The following is a 24,548-nucleotide window of genomic DNA, read 5'->3' on the forward strand; positions in this document are numbered from 1 at the left end:
TCGGCCCTCGTCAACTCCGACCTTGCCGGCCCCCGGCCCGCTCTTCCTGCATTGCCGGTTCCCGTTTCATGCTGCCACCATCCTTCTCACTCGGTCTAACGTTGCCATGTCGGCTTGAACTGCCGGTGTCTCCGGATCAGTGTGAGGTTCCCATAGGAACTAACAATCGGCAACAGTTTGGTTCGGTTCGATTTGAGAGGGTCCAAACCGAACCGTTTAAAAATTTTGAAACCTAAACCAAATCGAACTGAACCATGAAACCATTAAACAATTTTTAAACCGTAAAAACTGTGGTTTCGTGGCTCGGTTTCAATTTTCAACATAGGTCAAAATTTTAATTCTTAATTCTTAATTCTTAATTTTTTTTAAATTTATAATATTTCATTATTTTTAATTTTTAATTTTTTTGAGATGTTCCTAAAATGTGAGAATAAGGTCTAAAAATGTCGGATCGCGCGCTTGAGATCGGGACATCCAGGGAAGGCACTTGACAGGTCTGCAACATTGGGGGCTAGAACATTAGGAAGGCGCCACATGCTCATGCCACATTCCCCAATCAACGAGTGTGGCGGTAATCTTTTGGAGATGGATATGGCTCAAGCTTCCTCCAACGTATATAGTTGGAACAGGTATGGATTCGTACCCCCCAGCTGAAATATTAGGTACAGGTATGCATCCAGACCTGCAAAACGAGGAGTAGATAGGCGAGGAGCTGACCATGGCACATTCCGAAATGAACATCAAGGAAGGCTTGGGCAATGTCATGATAGTAAAGGAGAATAATGACATTGGCCAGGTTCAAGAGAAGTCGGTGGAGGAGGGCATTGATGAAAGAAAAGGGATCGAGCTTTATCTTTCTCCGGCAGAGAATCGAAGATTGATGGAAGAAGTGGGCCAGTTGAAGTGTTCATCGTTCATATGTCGGCTGCTAGGAGGACGACCAAGTAAAGGGTTGCTAAGAGACATGTTGCAGGCAACCCTTTTGGATAAAATGCCACTAGAACATTTTGAGAATGGGCCTCAACTATTACCATGTGATCTTAGAAGAAGGCCATAAGGTGCAAGAGATTCTGGACCACAAATGGATTACACTCAAGTATGGCAAAGCCATGATTTTGGAATGGAGTCCAAACTTTGATGCAAAGGAAGAGAATAAAAAAGCGGGCACACCGATGGTCATTACAGTATGCTTCCCAGACCTTCCCTTCCAACTCCACCATTTGATCCCAAAGCTCGCACACATTATAGGGATGGTATGTACACCGAAACCTTCATTTGCAGATAAGGTAGCCGAAATGCCCAATATTAAGGTGTTGGTTAGAGACATTAACAAACTACCATCGGAGATTAGAGTCCACACGGAGGACTTTGGCCTAAGGGTAGTGAAGGTTGGTTATGAAGGCTTGCCGAGTCAATGCTTTGCATGTAAGGAGATGGGCCATATGGCCAAATAGTGCCCTCTATATGGGAAGGCAAGAGCGGATAGGGGACAGCAAGGCATCAAGTTGCCGAATATCCCAAATTCAGGGACGGCAGGCCAGATGGTCCTGGTTTACAATGGGAAGCAAGTAGTAAGGGAAAAAGGACAGATATCGCCGAGGAAAGTGGCCAAGCCTGACCTCCATGGTCTTATTGGCCCACCTACAAGTGGAGGCTCCATTTCGAATAGATTTGACATCCTATCACAAATGGAACCCCAAGAAGGCGAAATAATTTTAGGAACTCCATTTGATTTACTACCGCGAGTCGAGACCCAAAAACACTCGTAGAGCCCTCCGGGGGTCGTGGCAATGGATTTTCATCAGACCTGAGAATGGTTAAGGCCTGGATCAGGAAAGGGAAGGACAAGGAAAGTGAAGCGGACATTAGGAATACTGAATCGCAAAAAATGATCGCACAAATTGAGGTTGGAAATCTCTCGATTGTGGGTGTTGAGTTTGTGATGTTGCCAGAATTGAGGATGCAAGTTATGCAGGTACCCAAGATCGTGGTGAACATTGGTAATCCAAGGGGAAGAGTGCACGAGTGGACTAGAGCAGACATGGTCCTCATCAACAGCAACTCAGGTAGACCGGAGACCCGTTGTTTTTTTTACTTGGAGCCTGATTTGAAAGATGAAAGGGGAGAAGACTCATCCTTGAAGTCGTTTTGTAACAAGGCAGCATTATGTTTCAAGTACCTTACATCTGAAAATGAGGTTGTGGGGCTGCAAACATTATGGAAGAGCTCCCTGATACAAGGGGAGCTTATGGAACTTGCTCAAGATGTTCCAGTGGTTTGCATATGCAAGGTACAAGATCTAGGGATGAAGCCTAGTTTGTTCCACTTCCATTGTGTTGAAGTAACCAAGAATCAAGAATGGAAAATAAGTATGGAATGGGATGGAGACATATTTGTCGAGCATGGGAGATTCCCCTTGGCTTTTTTTGTGAACTCAAGTCAATGAGAATTTGTTCTTGGAGGGTCACAACATCACTAGAGAAGTGTTGGTTTAGGAGAGAGTGGGAAGTTGATGGCCTTTGTAATACGATTGATATTTTGCTCTTACAAGAGCATCACCTTGGCCAAGAAAGAACAAAACTTTTCAAAGACCCGTTGCCAGGGGATTGGTACACATGGTGGGCTCTTGCTCACGACGTGTTAGAAAGGAGAGCTGGAGTGTGTATTTCGGTGAGGAAATCAGCGAATATCACTATCTTGGATCATGGCATATTGATCGAAGGTAGAGCCATGTTCTATTGCCTGGAATGAAGGAATGTAAAATTTGGGGTGCTGAATGTCTACGCACCGAACATTAGCAATGAGAGAACCTCATTTTGGAGACTACTGGCAAACAAAATTCCCTCCTTCGACAATTGGATAGTGGCGGGGGATTTTAACATGACAGAGAGAATGGAAGATTGTCTTGGGGCTCATTCGAACTTGCTACAGGGGGAGGAGCTTAGAGTGTGGGGTTTCTTAATTTCTATGTTGGGAATCTGGGATTCATGGTATTCTAGTATGGCGGTTGAGGCGAATTCCTTAAGGTTCTCACAATTTGGTTGGAAAGAGAGTGAAGGATGTCACTCTAGATTGGACCGTATCTATGTGAGCCCTGGGATAGAGGAATGGAGTGGCTACTCATCCATTCTAGTTGGTTTTACATATTTGGATCACCTTCCAGTATCCTTGACTCTCGATCCTATTTATAAGAAGAAGAATGAGAGCAATTTGAGGATTCCTCCGAAGATTTTTGGTATCCAGAAGGTTAAGGATGCAATGAATAACATTTGGATGACATCCCCATCAGCCCACGACCCGGTACAGGTACTGGAGGAAAAGATTATTAATTCTTCTTTGGTTCTTCAGAAAGTGTCTAGGGAGGAGTTGGTAAGGTGTCAATATCGTATGCAATGCCTGAGGAAGGCAGTCATCTCAGCTCAAAAGCTCACGCAAGTGGACCCATGTTGTGCTTGGGTGAAAGACAGGATGCAGGAGGCCACTAGGGTGATGCAGGAGGTTAGACAACAACGTGAGCAATTCCTCTTCAGAAAGTCGGCAGCATGGTGGGCTGTCAAGGGAGATAAAGTTAACAGGGAGTTTTTTCTTACCAAGACTCCAAAACTGAGAGGAACGCATATTCACAGTCTCAAACGAGAGGATGATTCGATGACATTTGATCAAGAGGAAATCTTGCAAATTGCAACTAATTACTACAAAGGCCTTTTAGCTCCAACTTGACAAACGACCCTCTAAGTAACCTGATGCATGATGTAATTACATGCTTGAAGACCAAGATTGGAGAGGTAGCTAAAGTGCAGTTGTCAAAAGCCATAGAGGAGGAAGAGATTGTAGCATGGCTAGACAAGATACATAGTATGGCTTGTCTTGGTGCTGACGGCCTTCCCAAAGCCTTCTTCAAGGAGTTTTGGGAGCAAATTTTTCCAAGCTTGGAAGCTGAACTGCAAGAGATGTGGAGAACGGGACGAATGTCGAGCAGCTTCAATGAAGGCTTGATCTACTTGATTCCAAAATCGGAGACTGCGTTGCACGAGATTAAACAATGGAGGCCCATTACAATTTTAAATCTAATTTATAAACATTTTGCTAACATACTAGTGCAGAGAATCAAGCCCTTCCTAGGAGATATCATCCAATCCAATCAAACCGGTTTCATGGAGCATCGATCTATTATGGACAACGTGATTTTGTTTTGGGAGGTTGTTGCAACGGCGAGGGAGACCAATCAAAACTTAGCCTATTTGATGTTGGACTTCGAGAAAGCCTATGATTGAGTGTAATGGTCTTTCCTAGAAGAAGTGATGAAGGTCATTGAGCTACCATTGGAATGGAGGTGTGTTGCCTAAGCCTTATATAGGAATGGCTCGAGTAAGGTGTTGATTGCAAGGAGGAAAGGAGCTCAAATCTTTCTAACTCAATCCATCAGGCAAGGTTGTCCTCTTGCCCCCTTTCTATTCCTTTTTATTATTGAAGTAATGTCTGCCTTTTTTAATAGTCAAGGGGCAAATCTTCATGGTCTTTCGATCCCTAACTCAAGGAAGTCCCTGCTGGACTCGGAGTTCGCAGACGATACGATGTTATACCTCCAAGGAAATGAAGTGAATCTTGAGCAGGCACGGAGTGCTATTGATCTCTTTTGCAAAGCATCGGGAGCCTCCATCAATTGGAATAAGTCCAAGAGTTTCTAGATCAGCTTGGAGTCCAAGCCTGTTTGGAAGCCAAATGTTGAATTCAAATGGATTGCAAACGGGGAAGCCACTAGGTATCTGGGAACGTGGATTGGTGTAGATATCGACAAAGGAATTCAGTTGCAACAAATTCAAAGTAAAATCTGTGACAACATTCGCAACTGGTCAGGGATGAACTTATCATTGGCTGGCAGGATCATAGTAGCTAACCAAGTGCTCTTGTCTACGTTATGGCATGTAGTTTCAGTGTGGATGTTTGACAAGCAAGCTATTCGTACTGTTAAAGCGTGTATTAGGGGATTCCTATGGGTTGGGATCAGGAAAGACAATGCGGTAGCCAAAGTATCATGGTCTACATTGGTTCTTCCCAAGAGTAAGGGGGCTTTAGGATTGATTGACCCTAGATTGCAGAGTCGGGCATTGTTATGTAAGGTATTGGTAAGGAGCTTGCTACCTGATAACGAGTTATGGAAAACATTGATACATAATAGGAGCATTTTCTGGAGTCCTAGATTGGGTGGGCAATGGAAGTCACACAAAGCATGGCTTTTTTGTATGGACTTAAAGTTGAGGAAATCTAACCGGTTAGCTAATCGTACTTGTATGTCATTGATGCAGGCATGAAGTATGTTTCGTGAGCATCTAAGTTGGAATTGTCCAAGTACTAGTGTTGAATGGATGCGCCAACCCGTATTGTGGAACGAGACCGTACAATCACCAGAGGGAAAGATGCTTGGACAAAGCAAGCATATGTCGTGGGCTATATTGTATTGTCTAGGGATTCACTCAGTGGCAGATTGGATGCGGTTGTCTGGTAGTAATCATGAAAAATTATATGAAGACGTGGGAAAGGTCAGAAATGGCAGAAAGATGCTCGACCTAGTGAATATAGTTGTCTACTCGCTTCCTATTGGTAATGAGGAAGAGGGTGAATGGTCCAGACAATGTGATGATTCCGGAAAAATTATCAATGTCAGGGTTCTAGGAAAGAATGGGAAGATCGTCCAGTTGGGATCAATAGATGAAAGTGCATGCTGGTACCCAATTAGAATTGTGGCAAGAGACGGAAAGAAATGGAAGGTGAATCCACTAGTCGAAGAGGTTGAGGAGGACTAGATCTTGTACGTGGTTGAAGGCAAGCCTCTTGAGTGCTTAGGATGGGATCCCGCTAAATATATGTGGAAGGGAGAACAAGATAAATCATTAGGTTTCTTCGAATACTCCACGTGCTTGGGGAGAAAGTTAGGTTGTTATTGTGAGAAGTGTGCCAACAAGTGGGCCCATGTAGCTGTCGATTCAGTCTTCGTGGATAGAACCAGGAGCAGGATATGGAACTCATCCCGTCTTGAGTGGTTCAAAGTGTATTTCTGGTTAATCACCCATCGGGCTGTTCCAACGGGAGAGTGGCTTGGGAATAGACATGGCATGAGTAGTTGCAAGGCCTGTAGTGCGAGCTTGGAGGACATCGCACATTGTTTGTGGTGTTGCCCACAAGCCCAAGAAATTTGGCTGAGGAGCTTAAGAATCTTGGCTCGGTTCAGGGTTGAGGTTCATGTATTGAGCGCAACAGTCACTTGGTTGGCCACTGAATTGGCTTCGTGGTTTCAAGGGTGGAATGGAAATAGTCCTTCTTTAAAGGTGATGCAAGGAACTGTACAACCAACGCAAGGAGGTTCATTCTTCTTACATGAACGCTACATGGACATATGGTTATTAGTGGTCGGTCTTACGGTTTGGCAAGTGTGGGTATCTAGGTGCAAGGAGACTTTCGCAGGTAAGCGAACCCCACCGACTGAGAATTTAATGATGATCTAGTTTAATCTTATTTCTACGTTACGAGGAGAGTTTGAAAGTCTTCAAGGACCCTCTGATGCAAGTGAAGAAGCTAGAGCTCGGTTCCTTCTAAAATGGAGCAGTTCGTCGATGCTACAGATGGTGGATGGTAAAGCGAAGTGGAATTATCAACCACCACGATGGTTGTTCCCTCCGAGTGTACCTAACATCTAGATGGGTGCTACCATGACAAGTGAATGGAGGACGTCTATGCTGAATTCGGGTTGTATGAGGCTCACATGGAGAGTATGCGTTCGGGTAATGCTATGCGCATCGAATGATGTGGTGTTTTGGAGTTGTTTTTGTTGTTTCCTCTACACATATTGTTTTCTTTTGACATGCAAGATGGCTTGCAAGATATGAGTTGTAAATTATCCTATGTACATTGCCTTAACTAATGGAAGTACTTTTTTTTTGGAAAAAAGAAAAACCGAACCGAACCGTTTTAAAAAACTTGAACCGAACCGTTGCCAATTGTTGCCCATGACGTCTTGGTCTCCATTGGGCAACCTTACCAATCCATCCAGGTTTCTCTTTTTTTCTCATCAATTCTATTTGACCTATCAATTGATGAATTGGAAGAAATGGTTGTCAAGTTTGTAAAGGAAGAAGGCATTGAAAAAGTTGTCATTGGGAATATAGTAATTATGCTTTTGTTATATACAAATAATATAGTGCTTTCTGCAAATACTTTAGACAATGCACAAAAGCTTATGAAGGCCTTGGAAATTTTTTGCATGCATGCTACATTAAGTGTCAACAACTCTAAAACAAAAATTATGCTTGTGATGAGCAAAAACAAAACAATAAACCATGCATTTGTATAATAATGAGCATCTCGAATGTGTGGAAAGCTTCAAATATTTTGGCCATGAAGTTCCGTCAAATTATAGATGGAATGAATGTGCTACGCGTTGCTTAGAGGCGGGAAAGAGAGCATATTATGCATTTGAGAACACAGGCAATCATGGAGATATTAAGTGGTGGGTCTTGAAAAAATACATTTTCAACACTTTGGTGGTATCAGTGGTTCTCTATGGGGTGGAAGTATGGGGCGGTCGCATCCCTAAATCTACTTAGAAAGAGTTTGAAAATGTCCAAATACATTTTTTTACAAAGTTTCTACAAGTTTAAAAAAAATGTCATACACCCTCCTCGAGACGGGATCACTTCCCGTTGTGATCATGGCCATGGAAAGGGTTGTTGAATACATGCTTAAGGTTCAAAAAAGTCCCTCACATTGACTTGCTATAATTGCATGGGAAGCAAGTAAAAAGATCTGAATGACCAATGAAAGCAAATTTTTGTGTTTCGGTTGGATGCAAGATATGGAAAAATGGTTTGGTAGATAGGATGCAACACACTTGCTTCATGTTGCATCACTATATTCCTCTGCAAATGACGCCTTTTTGCAATGCCAATGTACCATGACATGGGACAAGTGTGGAGGCTCACACTTCACACATTATACTACACATATTGCACATAAGTACAAAACCATATTCTTCATAGAATGGGGAAACCGTACACATTGATACATGTTAGATCCCATCCCATTATCTATCATTCAAACCACTACTTCCATGCTACTTAACTCACATGCATTGTGATGTGAGACAGGGCATTGGGGCACAAGTGATGAGAGTGGTCGACTATGCACACTTTGCCTCAAACAAGTTCAAGAGTTTGAGTACACACTTTAATACAATGCTCAACCTTTGATCATATTCGACCATGTTTTCCACACATCTTCGACCAAGCCCAATCCTTGTACGAATTTCTCAGATAGCACAATGTGCACTCTCAATTGCAACATTCATCACTAAAGTTCTTGAACCTCGAAACTCACTACTCACTTTCACATTTATCATATGAAATGTAATATTTTTTATTTAATGGGTCATATTTGACCTCCAAAGACGATAATAGAATCTATCTATCTCTTATTTTTAGGTAAAAGCACACAATTACATTTATGTATGTAAAATCCACTTGTTACAACACTTCTTAATCTCCTCTACCTACCTATCTTATCCTATGTAAGGAGAGGGGCGTCTTGTAACGCCACTAGAAAACCTTAATATGCATTTGAATAAATAATCCTCACATGATGTAATATCTAGAAATTCCACATAAGAATACCCTCCAACTACTTCATATAACTTTCACCCTATGTCTACTATGAAATATAAAAGCATTACACATATTCCAATTGTATTGTAGTCCCCAATATCGTAAAAATTGGAACAATATCTCCATCTTGTTATTTGGACCATTTTGAACATGCTAAGAAAAAACCCATTGTTGAGGCCTCAAATAACAACAGGTTAAAACTTGCTAAATGTTTAATAAATACTTCCAAACGATACATGCTATAGGACATTCAATGAACCTATGTGTATTGTCCTCCAATGGAATGATGCAAAAGAAGCACATGCTTGACCCTGGTCCTCATCTCTTTAAGGCTAAACCAAATGGGAGCCCACCAATCATGACTCTCCATGTGAATATCTTTGCATGAAATGGCAAATGGAAATGTCAACCACGTTGTAATATTTGTTGCCACCTTGCATTCGACTTACATAGATTCCACAACTGCTTTAGGATATAACCAAGATAATATCATGCCATTGCATGATGATACAAAATGTTTTTAGTGACTTGGAACAAAACACATATCATCCTGTAATCGTGAGTCCACCTAGGGTACAACATTTGTTTTTGATGGCAAAGTTCCATGCAACAATGGTATATCTTGTAATTTCTCCCAAATAAATCCATAATTTGGGGGAATACATAACCATTGTTTGGCATTTTCAAATTCCAACAACCCTGAGATTCATTATCAACCACATCTTCCAAATGTACAACCCCCGATCAAAATACATAATTGAACTGAGACTTTAGCTTCTCTTTTCCATGCCAATATAACACTCAAAAAGTCGGGCTCCTTTTCACAGAGGATGTCAAAGAGTCGAGCTCCTGGTGATAGATGTTGTCAGCTTTTTATCCATCTTGGACGGTGCGACATGCACTGTCCCTCTCCGCGATTCCCTCACTTGCCCTCTTAAATATTTGGTAATAGTTAGTCACGAGCACACATACACATACACATACACATACACAATCACATACCGTGGTGTCTAAATGCCACCAAAAATTGAAGAGGGCAAGTGAGGGAATCACGGAGAGGGACGGTGCAGGTCGCTCAGTCGAGGGCACATGCGATTTGCATCGTCCGATGTGGGGAAAAAAAACGCGCGAAGAAATCATCACTTATTGGGGGGCCCGACTAGGAGCCCCGCTGTCTGACAACTTTTGTAATTAGGAGCCCGACTGTGTCAAAGGGAGCCCCGCTACCTGACAACCTCTGTCACTAGGAGCCCGACTCTGTCAAAAGGAGCCCTGCTCATTATTAATGAGCATTGATTATAAAAACCCTGAATCACTCATTTTGAACCTATTTTGAAAAGAGAGTTTTAGGGTATTTGGAGGGAAGAATCAAAGAGGAGCACCACTTTCCACCAAAATCAGAGAGGCACAACACTTTCCGCCAGAATCCGAGAGGAGCACCACTTTCCGCCATCGAGCACTTCCCAACCACCTACATTCGATCTGCAAAATGAAGGCAATAATAGGTATGTATTTTCATGGTTACTTTTATGTTTTACATCGTTTAGGGTTTCTTTTCATTTACATTTGATCACATGGTTCCATATTCTAACATGGTGAGAGACTTAATTGTTCCATTTTTCAAATGTATCATATAAATGCATTGTTATAATTTCAACATCAATATGAAGAAATGTTGAGGAGAAGCCCAATAGTCTATGGTGACCCGTTGAATAATCCACCAATGGTCAGCTTGAAGACATTGGGTGATTTGGATCAGATTCAACAGATTTTTGTAAGTATGGCCCAAGTATTGAATAATGGCATTTGTTATTGTAAGAGCTGCAACAAATGTGTGCATTGGTGTAGGGTAAGGAGCAGTGGTTCAGATTCGAAGATGTGGGTCTCCTTCGAAAACGTTGGCAAAATGGGCATGCCGGATTTTGGGCTTTCCCATATATTAACCAAAGGAAATGTTATACTTCGTAACATAAAATATATGATATCGGTGTATTATCAAGCTTTTTTGTATCAATTTTTTGTAACAATGTTGTAAATCTTTTTAGTACGTTGGAACCAAGGCTGCCAACCTTTTTTGCATATTGTAACCAAGGCAACTTGAATGATTGTGGCATGTTGTAAATGGTTGATTTTGTAATATGGCATCTATACGTCTTGTGTATCTTCTTCTTGCCTCTTATTTGTAACATGGATGTAAACCTTGTTTATATGAAATTGTTTGTATACATGCTGATGAGTTTTGATTCTGTTTAGAGGATGAAGTTTTGATTTTTCGGTTTTTGTATGCAATGGATTTTGTTTAGAGGATATGATTAATTGACAACATGAGTAATGCAATGGATTTACTTATGATACACTCTTATGCTAATGGATTTACTTATGATCTACTCTAAGGGTGATGATCTACTTTTGTATAACCAAAACTGATGATGATGTATATGGATTTTGTAATATCAAAATCAATATTTGAATCTCATTTTGGTTGTATCTGACTCAATGTGGAGTCAGATCTGTTTTATAGTTCTATGTTTGGTGTTCTTTAATAGGAAAGTCCAATAACTTCTGCCTTTATATATTTGCCTTTATTAAACATTAAATTGAGTAAGATCTTGAGGAGTTTGAGATATCGGATTAAGCCTTCTATTTGATTATCACTTTATCATACTTAGTTTGTGATACATATTGTTAATATAGTCTCACAGGTTATCAACCTCTATGCATAAAAAATGTCACTAGATCTCCAATGACATTAAGTTTCAAGTTTCAAATTAGGGTTAATGTTGAAAATTCTGTTTGAAATCCTCAAAAATCATTCTGTTCTGTGTATATGTTTTTTATACAAGTTTGTATCTATGAACTAAAACTACATATTGGGGCATCTTTATATGACACCTTTTTGCTCATTTTTTCTCACATTGTTATATTTCTTTGTGAAACGAACATAAAATCACAACTTTGTTATGTTATACATGTAGCTGCACTGAAAAGGCCATCATGGTAATATCTCAATGTTCTTATATGAATAGCCATTGATTTATTGTATGGATCTTGGGTGTGTTAAACCAAGGATTTTCTGTTCAATGCTAAAAAAGGGTCACAATTCAATATTATAGACAATCCTACAAGAATACTTATATATGAGTTCAATACATGCTAAACTTGTCCTATTATCATGAGATATTGTAGTTGAGGAATGTTAAGAGAGAATGGAGTATAATAGAATTTATTCTTATTTTCCATTCAGCAATTAAACATGTCATCATATATGTGATCCCTTGTGAAGGGGGTTTGCTATTTTGTAGTTAAAAATTGTGTGAAGGTAATTAATGTGCTTATATGCTCATCCTTCTTGGTGGGATTTGAGTATCATGCTTCTCTAGTACGGCATCATACTTATTGCATCCGATGAGCATGTGAGAATGATATTCACCATCCGCAAGGTTTTTTCTATGCATACCTTGTATATATTCAAAATTGGGTAGTATTATATTGATACTGGTACTCTAGAGGGATGTATGTATGGAAATTTATTTTTACACCCTAATAGGGAATCTTTCATGTGGAATTGAAATGTTACAAGTGCCACTGTTTTTTGTACTCTTTAGTAGTTGTTTGCTATGTATATTTAACCTTGGAAATTCCAAGTGGTGTCCAATGCTTCCTACAAGTTTGAAAATGTGAATGTGTTATTGTGTCATTTCTTCTTGTGTTGATTGATGATCCATAGGTAGTAGTATTCCATGGTAGAAAGTCAAAGAACCAAGAAAATGCCCAAATTATGAAAGCTAACTTTACATGGAACATGAGTGAGTTGCATACTATTGTAAATAGAGTGAATGAGTGAGTTTGAAAATGTGAATGTGTCATTGTGTCATTTCTTCTTGTTTTGGCTCATGATCCGTAGGTAGAGAGTATTCCATCGTATAGTCAAAGAATCAAGAAAAAGCCCAAATTACGAGAGTTAACTTAACTTGGAACATGAGTGAGTTGCATATTAAAGTGACAATCAACATAGCCCAAATGGTAAGAGCTAATTTTACTTAAACAAAAGTGTTAAGGGCAGGATGCGGATTAGAAGGATCATAGGGTAAAAGATCTACAATTGCAAAAGACAAGAATTCATCACGTTGAGACGAGAATTCAATACCACTATTACGACCCTTAAATGTAAATGAAGTGTAAAGTGACTAACCAAATGTTGAAACCCTAATAAAGAAAGTAATTGAAGAAGAAAAAAACCAAAGAGAAAGAATTAAAAAGAAGAAGGATTTGAACCATAAACCTAGCAAAACTTAGGGATAACTCTAACCATGATTATATGCTATATTATTCTTTATTAGTTTTACTTTTTTGAGAGTCAGGCTCCTACCCACAATTGGTCGGGCTCCTAGTGACAAAGGCTGTTAGACAGCGGGGCTCCTTATGACAGAGTCGGGCTCCTTGTGTCAGAGTCGGGCTCTTGGTGACAGATGTTGTCAGCTTTTTTATCCAGATTGGACGGTGGAGATCGCACGCGCCATCAGCTAAGCGACCTGCACCGTCCGCGCCTGCGATTCCCTCACTTGCCCTCTTTAATTTTTGGTAGTAGTTAGTCACGAGCATCACATACACATACACATACACATACACATACACATACACATACACATACACATACACATACACATACACATACACATACACATACACATACACAATCACAATCACAATCACAATCACAATCACAATCACAATCACAATCACATACACATACACATACACATACACATACACATACACATACACATACACATACACATACACATACACATACACATACACATACACATACACATACACAATCACATACACATACACATACACATACACATACACATACACATACACATACACATACACATACACATAGAGAGCACGAGTAGCAGCAAGTGAAGCAACAGGTTCTGCTCCCCAAGAGGCCGTGGAAGATCAACATCGCGAGCCTCTTCTTCTTCTTCCTCCTCCCTTTCCACTCTGGATCTGAGCGACAGGAATTAAGGGGTTTGTTTCCGTTTATATTTGCTCTCTTTGCCTCTTTATTTTAAAAAAAAATTCCATGTCTTGTGTCCAATTGTATCGTTTCTCTCTCTCTCTCTGGCCCATTTAACCTAATCTCACCAGATTTTTACATAACAAAGAATGGGACCTATTTTGTGTTGGGCTCCAGTAGTCCGTGTGAAATGGCAGTCAAGGAGATGGTTAATGTGGCGGTTATTATGGTTGGAGGTCCTACCAAAGGTATGTGTTGTGGAAATATGCATTTTTATTTATTCATTAGGAGTCAGAGTAAGGATAGAGATAGGCTACAATTAGCAAGTGGGTGGCTGAAGCATCCATCATTCATGATAGTCTGGATAGGACCTGGGGTTTCGATCTACATGTAACAATGAATTAATTACGTCAAATTAAGGCTAGAGATAGGCGTGATTAGTATGCATTTGGATCCAAATTAGGATTAATTATGCATTAGGAGCCAAATTAAGGCTAAACGATGTGCTCAGCTATGAACCTAGGGTTCTTGTGCATAAGGGGCCAGTTCCCCTTAATGCACTACTCTTCCATCATTATCCACTATATACATAAGGTTATGCATCATGGATCAGGAGTCAAATTAAGGCTAGATGTAGGCCCAAGTGGGAATATCTTGGCCTGTGGTCACCCATAGGACGGAGAACTATGGTTCTGATAGAGCCTAGGTATTTTCGTAGAAAGGGTTAGCTACCCTGGTTCATTTCTTCTTGTTGCCTCTCCTTTATTCACCCTAGGCATTACTAATCACATCAAGGAAAGAGATTGGATATGAATAAGCAATTAGGAAGCCCTTGGCCACCCATAGTGCGGAAAACTATCCATCCCTATGGTTTATGATAGACACCTCTGTGCATTTCTGGAATGCATATATGTGTCTTGTTGACTGATCAGGCCTCACAAATACTAGGGGTATTTTGTTGGTAGAGGGTTAGTACTCTAGCCTTTTCCCTGAGTACTGTTTACTTTAAAACATGCAAGAACAGGTTTAATTCTTATTATAATGCAACATTTGATTGTTGAATTGCCGCGTTTCCTCTTGCTTTCTATTCCTCAGGTACGCGGTTCCGCCCACTTTCTCTCAATCTTGCCAAGCCCTTATTCCCTTTAGCTGGGCAACCGATGGTGCAACATCCAATCCTTGCTTGCAAGAAGGTGGAATCAGACATTTATTGCTGCTTTATGTTAGAATGTGCAAGGCTCAAGTGTCACTCATGTTTATGAATATCATACATCTGTTTGCAGATACCAAATCTGGCACACATATACCTAATTGGTTTTTATGAGGAACGTGAATTTGCGCTTTATGTTTCTGCCATTTCAAATGAACTCAAGGTTCCTGTAAGGTATTGCCCTCATAAAAGTTGAACCTGTTTTAGAGCTCATATGAAGTACTGGTTTGTCTTGATCTCTAAGTGAATGCTTAGTAATGACAAAATGGATCTTTCTTTGATAAGTGAATATTTAGCATTCACAATGCATGGGTTAGAGTCATCTGACAGAAAGAAGAGATGATGATGATATATTTACTTCCTCTGTGGATCGATATGAGCTATGGGATGATGCATATAAATCATGGATACATTCATGGTCCTTGTCGTTATGTGTTCAGATAACCAGAATTGTAGAATGGTTTAAACTTACTCTCAGTGAGGTGCTACAAAATGAAACCATATTTCATGAGCCTTTTTTTGACATTTTTATTTTCTTACTCTTCAATAGTTTCTTTATAACATTGATGGTAATCTGCTCACATACCCTTCAGCACTGTCCTTATAGCATTGATGATTATCCAGGATAGTAGAATGGTTTAAACTTACTCTTGGTGAGGTGTAAATGGGAAGCCATTGATGATTATCAGCTTGAAGAATTTTCCAATGCTTATAGAAGTATTTTATTGGACATCTTAATAGAGAAAATCTACCCCTTGTACACCATATCTGTTGATATTAGAATAATTGTTTACTAAGAAGTCTAGTTTGAGTAGCACAAAAATGCATGCTTAATAACTCTTGATGCACGGGTATTGAGGTCTATGAATCTCAGTGAATTTGTCTGGGCTCTTATAGTCATCTCATTGAGATAGTTTTAGGGCATTGGGAAATGACTAGAGAACAGTTTTTGGCATTACACAGCTCATCCCAGTCACCTTTATTCTGGGTTTTGTACACTTAAGTATTGTATTGTCATCAGAATTCAGCTATATAAGATTTCTGATGGACTATAGGCATAACATTTATTGGTTTAGGGTTTAGGGTTTAGGGAAATATGTGGTATCCAGGACAGATTGTAAGTGGCTGGGCCTTCATCATGGCCAATTCACTGTATCCCCTGCCGCACACACTGTATCATGCAAATAGAAATGCTGTAGTATTAGCTATAAAAGCCACTTCATAGTTGGTAAACTAGTAAGAAATGTCTGCTTCCTGCTAATTTATATCATTCTTTGCTCAACATGTGTATGGCATGCATTTAAAGCATACACTCGCTGATCAAGATTCCTTGTAAGATAGCGTATTTCATGACCATCCTAAAGGTTAATAAATCCAGATTCGAATGATCCAATAACATCTGTTTTATTTTCTCATGTAGAAGATATTTACTCAAAACGTTCTCTAAATTATTGTATATTTGGATTGTAAACTGGAAATATGATTTTTAGGTATTTGCGGGAAGATAAACCTCATGGTTCAGCAGGGGGTCTGTACAATTTTAAACATCTACTTATGGAGGATGATCCTGTATGATATTTTTTGAATCTGTTGCTTCAGGAGAGTGTTACTTTATACAACTAACTGATCATTTGTTATCGACAGAGCAATATCATTGTCATGAATTGTGATGTCTGCTGCAGTTTCCCTTTATCTGAAATGCTTGGTAATTGTTGTTTCATAAATATCTGAAGAAAGTTCTGTGTAGTTACAATGAACCATTGCAAATTGTTTCTCTAAATAACTAATTTCTAATATGTGTGGGACTTCTCGTGTTGAGTCTTACAGCGGCACATTCTAGATATAAGGGTATTGGCACACTACTTGTGAAGAAGGTAATGGAACAAATCTTTTGAAAAACTGCTAGTTTTTACTCGATCTTAAGCAGATTAATAATACCTTAGTTCAGGTATCTGCTGAGTCAGCAAGTCAGTTTGGGGAGCTAGTAGCAGATGCAGATACAGGAGAATTGCTACATTATGCTGAGAAGCCTGAGACATTCGTGAGAATAATTTCTGTCACATGTTTTTTAGCTGATTCAAAATTCAGGTTATCTAACTCTTCTTTCCTTCTGGCTTTGATTTGTTCTGTTTCTGCAGGTCAGTGAATGGATAAATTGTGGAGTGTACATTTTTAGTCCTGAAATTTTCTCAGCAATCCAAGATGTTGCATTTCAAAAGAAAGATCATGGTATGCCTTTGTTGAATGTCTTAGTTTGGGCCATCTTCAATAATAAACAAGATCTTTTCTGATTGTGAATGTATGGTTGCTTTTCTACACATTTATGGGTTTTGCTAGTCGCTTTGGTGATGATCTGAATCTAGATGCCGGACATCCAATCTAGAACAAGAGAGTGAAAATATCAAACATGAGCATCTAGGAGAGTTGAGCTAGTTATTCTTTCAATACTGAAAAGTGATGGTCTAGTATGATTACTATTGTCCAGTAATAAAGTAGAGAGGTTATAATGAGTGAATATATATATGGAAGAGGGTTCAATGTCATAATTTCATAATTTGACAGATCTGGCAGCCAAGTCTGGGCTCATTTTTGACAAAACAAAGGAAAATCATTTGTTCCACTCACAGCCTAGCACATTGTTTTAATTGTGCTTGATTCAGCTAATTGAAACCTGATTTTAACAAGGCCTAGCTAGTTATGACAATGGTACTGAGAATAATCTAGTACACTAATTTCTGGCTAGTGCAAAATGTAGAAAGGCTATAAATGAGTGGATAGGTTTAGAGCCCCCACCTTCACTTCCCTAGTGCTCAGATTCTCTCTACAACATATTATTACCTTTTTTAACTTGTTATTTTCTTTTCTTTTGGATACCCAGAAAATATAAACATCTGTACATGGTTTGTCTCATAGGCCTGTGACTGTAGAAGTATACTTGTTTAATTTGTATTTTTTTGTTTGCGCACTTTAAGTTATGATGGACTTCTGAAAAATTACTGCCAAAAAGTTTCTGAGTTGATGCGTCCATTTTGACAGCATCACTTCGGAGAGTCTCAAGTTTTGAAGCACTTCAGCTAACAACCAAGTGAGTTTTTTGATAGCAATCTGGATCCTGTCAATCTTTCCATTAATGAATAAAATTCATTACTATTGTCATTCATTTGTAGCATAATTCTGTTAAAACTGTGCGCCGACAGGAACTGCATGATAAAGAGTGACTGACTGACATGGAACATGAAAGGAAGAAACAGAATCCTTAAAGGCTAATCGTCCACTCCTGTGCCCCCCTGCATCACAGTAAACTCTATCCTCATCAGCCTGTCACGTTGATTCCTGCTGTCTTCTTTTGATTCTGCGAATTCCCACATCATCCATTTCATTTAACTAAGTCTGTTATACTTATACAAGCTTGAAATCCTTAGGATGCCATCAGCTACTGCCTTAACTCTGGAATCACCTACCCATTAACCATGGTTCAGGGGATCTGTTGGCACTTGTTCACATCAACACCCCTCCCCCTCTTCCAATTATCCATCACTTGACCTTTCTGTAAATCATTCCAGTCTTCTGGCATCCTGCATCACAGTAAACTCTATCCCCATCAGCCTGCCACTTTGATTCCTGCAGTCTTCTTTTGATTCTGTGAATTCCCACGTCATCTATTTCTTCATTGGTACTCTTCCAATGAGATCAAGCATCAGTGCATATTTACGATCTGATCCACTGCATGCATTTTGCCATGCTTGCTCCTCTAACCTCCTTGAACTTCTCAAATCTTCCACCCAATCTTCAATCAGCAGGTTTGTGTGGCCTGCTTGCTGTTCAGTGCTCACCGAAATCATCTCTAATTTCCGGCTTTTGCTCCTGCTTCACTTCAATTTGGTGGTTTGTGGGATCAGTTACTTTTGATGTCTCAGATCCTCTGCTGTCCGGGGTATGTGGACCTTAATCCATTTCCACATCTTGACTGAGTCTTGCCTTTCCAGCTGGATTATAGTGTATAGGCCTGAGAGGAAGGTTCATTTCCTACATTTAGCATCCACCTTAGGTCTACACTTGTTAGGCATCTGCACATAGGCTATGCAACTGAGCATGCGATGTTATTGGCATAACCCTAAGGACCAACTCTATGGGTAGGATAATGTTATTGGCATAACCTTAGGGACCCATTCTAAAGTGAATAATTCCAATGGTTTAAGGGTAGGAGTCTTGTCACTGTCTTAAGATGCCATAAGAGGGTAACGAGTCTGATTCCTTAGGCTGCCAGACCATAGGTCCTTATGGGTTGGTCCCAAGTCCTTAGGTATGGGCCTAGTTCGGTTTCTTTGCCTTGGAACCAAACCAGAGCATTTATAGATAACAAAAACCAAACCAACCATTTATGAACTCCCAAGCCATTTAAAGCAAACCATTTAAGGAAAAGATAAACTGAACCATCTAAGTCAATTTAATTAAACAATTAAATAAATAAAAATATCATTAAATCAAATAAGCATTTAAGTTAAATTAATCAAACCATTAAATTAATTAAACTAACAAACCATCAGGGAAAAAAAGAATTAACCAAAACCCAATAAACCATCAAACCGAGCCACTTAAACCTACAAACAGATAAATCTGAGTTTTAGAACCAAACTAAACTGTTTAATTATATGTGAAAACCAAACCAAGCTGTTTAATTGTATTCGAACCAATAAACTGTTAAACCATGGTTTAATGATTTCGTTCAATTTGAGCCAAAACTATTCCCATAGCTACAAGGCCTAGAGTAACTGTTTTCCTGCTTATCCTACCCTTAAACCATTGAAGTTAGCTTCCCTGAATAGGCCACTACTGGAGTCATTTTCTCTGTGAAACTCCAGTTCAGGATGTAGAGTGCCTTAACTGCCATGGCCCAATAGGGTTCAGGCTGTTTACTCCTTTGAGCATGTATTGGCCCATGTAGATTATGATCCAATTCTGACATTCCGCTACCCTGCTCTTCTGAGGGCTAATGAAGCTATCATCTGCTTGTGAATCCTTTCTGCTACCATGGACTCTTTTGAGAGGAACTGCCCCCCACTCAATTCATCCAAGGACATTTCACCTTGTTTTCTGACTCCTTCCCAATCCATTGGCATTGTTGGAACTTCCAAGAATCAATGTATTAGGTGGTTATCATGGTTTCTAATTTCTTTATGCACATAATCTTTTTGTTTTTGTTGGGCAGGTCAGTGCAGACTGACTTTGTAAGATTGGACCAAGATATCCTCACTCCTCTAGCAGGCAAGAAAAAGCTTTACACATATGAAACACATGATTTCTGGGAGCAGATTAAAACACCTGGGTAATGAGTTTTTCCTTCTTATTTGTATTTAAACACATCTTGAACACTCTTTCAAATGTGTTGATGTTTACCTTTTTTGCCTTCCATATTTCAGGATGTCTTTGAGGTGCTCATTGTTGTACCTTGAACAGTACCGTCAAACCGCACCAGAGCTTTTGGCTAAAGGTGATGGGGTCAAAACTGCAACTTATGTTGGTGACGTTTATGTTCATCCATCAGCAAAAGTTCACCCTAGTGCTAAGGTTCAGTGACCTCAAGTTTATATCTTCATGCATTTTTGCATATTCCGCATCTTGATTGGAATGCGTAAGAAGCTATAACCACTCTAAAACTATGAAAGTATTGCTTCAACCAAAATATTTCTAAACTCATAAATGAAATCCAAATATTTTCACTGAAGAATACTCATGGAACAGATTGAAATAGATGTTTGTAAAAATAGGTCTCTATGTATTTAGGAATTTTCAAGGGATGTAGAGGAGATGTTGTAATCCTACCAATCATCTTATCCTGTTTTACATTTCTGAGTCAACATCATCCTTTAAATGCCTGAAATGTTGGAATGCCTGTTGCAGCCTGCCTAGCTTGATGTTTATTTTGTGAACATTTTGATAAAATTACGAAAATTCTTAGAGTATCATTTTAGTTCTTGGGTTGTCTAAAACATGCGTTGTGGATTTTTTCTCTTTGATTACTCATTTCGTATCAGATGGTTGACTGGGGATTTGAGCCTTTCCTCTATAAGCCACAAGCCCATCAGCCCTGATGGGATATGTATCTGTCTGTGTGTGCGCCTAAATGTATATTAATAGGGAGAATGACTAAAACATGCTTATATGTTTTAGAAATGCAGAAAGTATGCTTGATTATATGCAAAATTACGCATACATGCTTGGTTTCAGGCTCGTAATCGCATCAAAATTTGAAATTAGCTCAACCTGCAAAGCAATCTCGATTAATACAGTGTCTAATCAAAGCTGCTAATTAGAAATCTATTTGTTGTGATAATGTTTTCGTGCATTTTCACCTCAGAATAAAGGTTCAATGCGCAAATTGTAAAGTCTTATTACCTATATGTTTAGAGAATTCTAACATGAAATGGATGATAGAACAGGTGGGTCCTAATGTATCAATATCTGCAAATGCACGTATCGGTCCTGGGGTACGACTGATTGGCTGCATTATATTGGATGGTGTGGAGGTGAAGGTACGAGCTTGACCTTTAAATGTTTATAGTTTTAAGGAAAATAGTGATCAGCGTGGTCATTTCCTTGTAATTTTTCTTGTGGGTTTTTACAAATGTTGGGGAAAATATGGAGAGGAAAGAACGAAATGTATATTATTGTCTGTTAACAGGCTAAAATGGTCCTTGCGGCCAAATGAGATTGATTACATTTGAAGCAAACCCAAATAAATATAGGCAAACTAATAAAACTGCCCATGATACCCTGGCTATTAAGAGGAAGAAAGAAAGAAATACTATTTTATGTCTTACAAGCCAAAATCTGCCTATGTGACTAGTCAGGTGTACAAAAGGTGTGCATATCCATCTGCTACATGAGAAAAGAGAACTCTTTAATTGATAGATTAGGGAATCAGTTTTCAACCAACATATAGACATACTTTCCAGAAAATCAAGCATATTGATATAATATTGTGCATGATAACAAGCATCGAGGTGTTTTTCTTTTGAGAATGGTCAAGCATTTAGATATAATTTTGAGAAAGGTCAAGCATATAGATGTAAGTGTGAGAAAAACTGATTTTAAATTTTAGACAGATCAAACAGGCCCTTTTACTCAAGAATTAGGCACATATTGTTTGTTAATTTCTCACTACCCCGTTTTATGAAAAAAAGAAATAATTGGGGTACAAGCTCGACCTTTGAACTGAACGGAATGGAAGCATTTTATTGCTGATTTCATACTGCCTTTGTAGGAAAATGCTGTAGTACTCCACTCTATAATTGGATGGAAGTCATCCATCGGGAGATGGGCAAGAGTACAGGTGAGCAAAAAGAGACGGACGATGTGATGTTTTTTCTTTTTCTTTTTTTAGTTTTGAGTTTTTATAAGTCATTTGGAGGGTGTTTTACAGTCCTTTTTTTTAATTGTATAGGGTGGAGGTGACTACATTGCCAAACTGGGCATAACAATTCTTGGTAATACACATGGAGTAGCATGTCATTAATGCATTTTTCATCTATGTTTTCGATACTGTTTTGTGCATCTTACATTAACATTTCTTGAATGATCAGTAATCATTGGGAATGGTTTTGATGTGGTTAGTTCTCGCTATTGTTTTGCTAAACAGGTGAAGGTGTTTTAGTAGAAGATGAAATGGTCGTGACAAATTGTATTGTGCTTCCACATAAAACCATTAATTTGAGTGTCCAAGATGAGATTATATTATAACCACATTGAGAGGATGAGATTATATGTAGCATCAAAAAATTTTGTAACACTTAATTTAGGCCTTACTCATTAATTTATAAATCCATATATTTTACATATTCGAGATGTCTTATGTGTTTCTTCAGTAAGAGACTGATGATATGGTTGTTATCTCGATGTAGTTGAAAAGATTAGAAATCAGTGGTCAAATTTCAAGAAAATATGAATTTATTTGTCTTTGTCAATGATCATATGATGCAAGTTGGAAGGTATCATGATTTTTGAATGTTATTTCTCAATCCTTTTGACCTTTAAAGTGACAGAAGGATAACATGTCAATTGTGAGATTGCTTAAGTTAACTACACATGTTCAAGCACAACCATGCAATTTCCTATATTCTGTAGAGTAGATCGAGAAGACCCATATGGGAGTTGAACCCAGATAATCTATTGTATGTACATCAGCTAGTAATAGAGTTTAAGTTCAATTACATTGGGTGCTAGTCAAGATTCATGCTAATATTCCATCTCTTGTGGAAGAATTTCATTGTTATCTCAACAAGGTAAGTGCTATTATGTGCCTTGCGACTTGTGGAACTTGTTGAATGAGAGGGATAGTGTTATGAACATGCATACAAAATAATATATAGTCTTCTTCAAAGCCTCAAACCCATCAACTCCTTAATAAGAGCCTTCAATATTAGTTATTAGGTTTATCTTATTTTATAACATTGCATGTTTATTCCTCTATAAACTTTTGCTTTAACGTATCATTTTGTAGTAGTGATTGTATGATACTTTGAATGATAGCCATGTATGAAAAGTGTTTAAGCAATAACGATAAGCAAAATAGATTGAAGCTCACATTTTGATCTAGACATATTAATTAAATGCCAATTTCTCAATGTGCATAGTTAAGCATATGAATGCACATGACATTATGGAGGTTCCCAAACACAGTGATAAGCAAAGTAGACTGAAGATCACATTTTGATCTAGACATAGGAATTAAAACCTAATGCCACAATGTGCATAGTAGTTCATTAAGCATATTATTGCAAATGACATCATAGAGGTTCCCAAATACATACTTGTGATGACATAAGGTATAGATCCAAGGGCCACAAGGATCGTGTATGACATCAAGGAGGCTCTCAAAAAAATACATGCATAGTTGTAAGATGTACACCCATAAACATTATGATATGCTATTGTGGAGGTTGCAAATCACATGCCATAACATATGAACCCAAAAGCATTTAAAAAAGGAAATTATGGAGGATTGTAATGTCGTGATACATAAACTCATATGCATTGTGGAGGTGGCTAATCACATTACCATGTTGTGTCACATATAGAGCCATAAACATCATGGAATGTTCGAATCATGGGATGTTCGAATCATCGAAGCAAGACCCATTAGCATCATGGAATGTTCGAATCACAATATGTAACAATTGTGAATCACATGGACCTAAACACATGACCACATGCACACACACATTTCACTCTGAATTGATCATCATCCTTCTCCTTAGCATATTGATTTGTCATAATAAACACATGTAAAGATGAAAGCTAGAATATGCAAACTTCTTCCTTGTATCCCAGACCATTCCTTCATAAATAAATTTGAAATTAGGTCAAATTTTGAATAGACTTATGAATAATCATTATGTCGTATTATATAAACCTATAAACATGACAATGTGCCATGATATCCTAGAGTTTGTGCGTTTTAAATCACGTAACCATGAGGTCCAAACCACATCGTTTTCAAATATGGGAATGAATTCCTCAACATCATTGTTGAATATGTCCTCTTGCTAATGTCCATTTGAGTATGTACATGGTTGGTTAGAAGTAGCGCATGACGCTATTGCATGAGTTCAACTTTCATTCAACGATATTATTTGTGAGTTCACACGTTTAACAT

The 24,548-nt window shown here is 38.7% G+C and overlaps 1 protein-coding gene across 2 annotated transcripts; it reads left to right on the forward strand.

The window, feature by feature from the left end:
- The first annotated feature begins 13,559 nt into the window (after nucleotides 1-13,559).
- On the forward strand, nucleotides 13,560-22,680 carry LOC147854161 (uncharacterized). 2 transcript variants are annotated; one of them, XM_087332121.1, is made up of 16 exons: nucleotides 13,560-13,694; nucleotides 13,861-13,931; nucleotides 14,779-14,876; nucleotides 14,967-15,067; nucleotides 16,384-16,462; nucleotides 16,538-16,598; nucleotides 16,721-16,767; nucleotides 16,842-16,934; nucleotides 17,032-17,122; nucleotides 17,930-17,978; nucleotides 20,103-20,219; nucleotides 20,314-20,461; nucleotides 21,334-21,426; nucleotides 22,158-22,226; nucleotides 22,338-22,380; nucleotides 22,533-22,680. In XM_087332121.1, exons 2-16 carry the CDS (start codon nucleotides 13,874-13,876, stop codon nucleotides 22,631-22,633), a joined length of 1,248 nt encoding a protein of 415 aa, XP_087188247.1. In that variant the 5' UTR covers nucleotides 13,560-13,694; nucleotides 13,861-13,873; the 3' UTR covers nucleotides 22,634-22,680. The 2 variants fall into 2 exon arrangements, with proteins under 2 accessions (XP_087188247.1, XP_087188248.1); XM_087332122.1 differs by having other exon boundaries at nucleotides 13,584-13,694; nucleotides 13,864-13,931.
- The last annotated feature ends 1,868 nt before the right edge of the window (nucleotides 22,681-24,548 follow it).

This window comes from Azolla caroliniana, unplaced genomic scaffold (assembly GCF_043228905.1).
Source record: "Azolla caroliniana isolate FFs.n. ecotype wild unplaced genomic scaffold, voAzoCaro1.0.p SCAF_16, whole genome shotgun sequence".
Taxonomy (NCBI): Eukaryota; Viridiplantae; Streptophyta; class Polypodiopsida; order Salviniales; family Salviniaceae; genus Azolla; species Azolla caroliniana.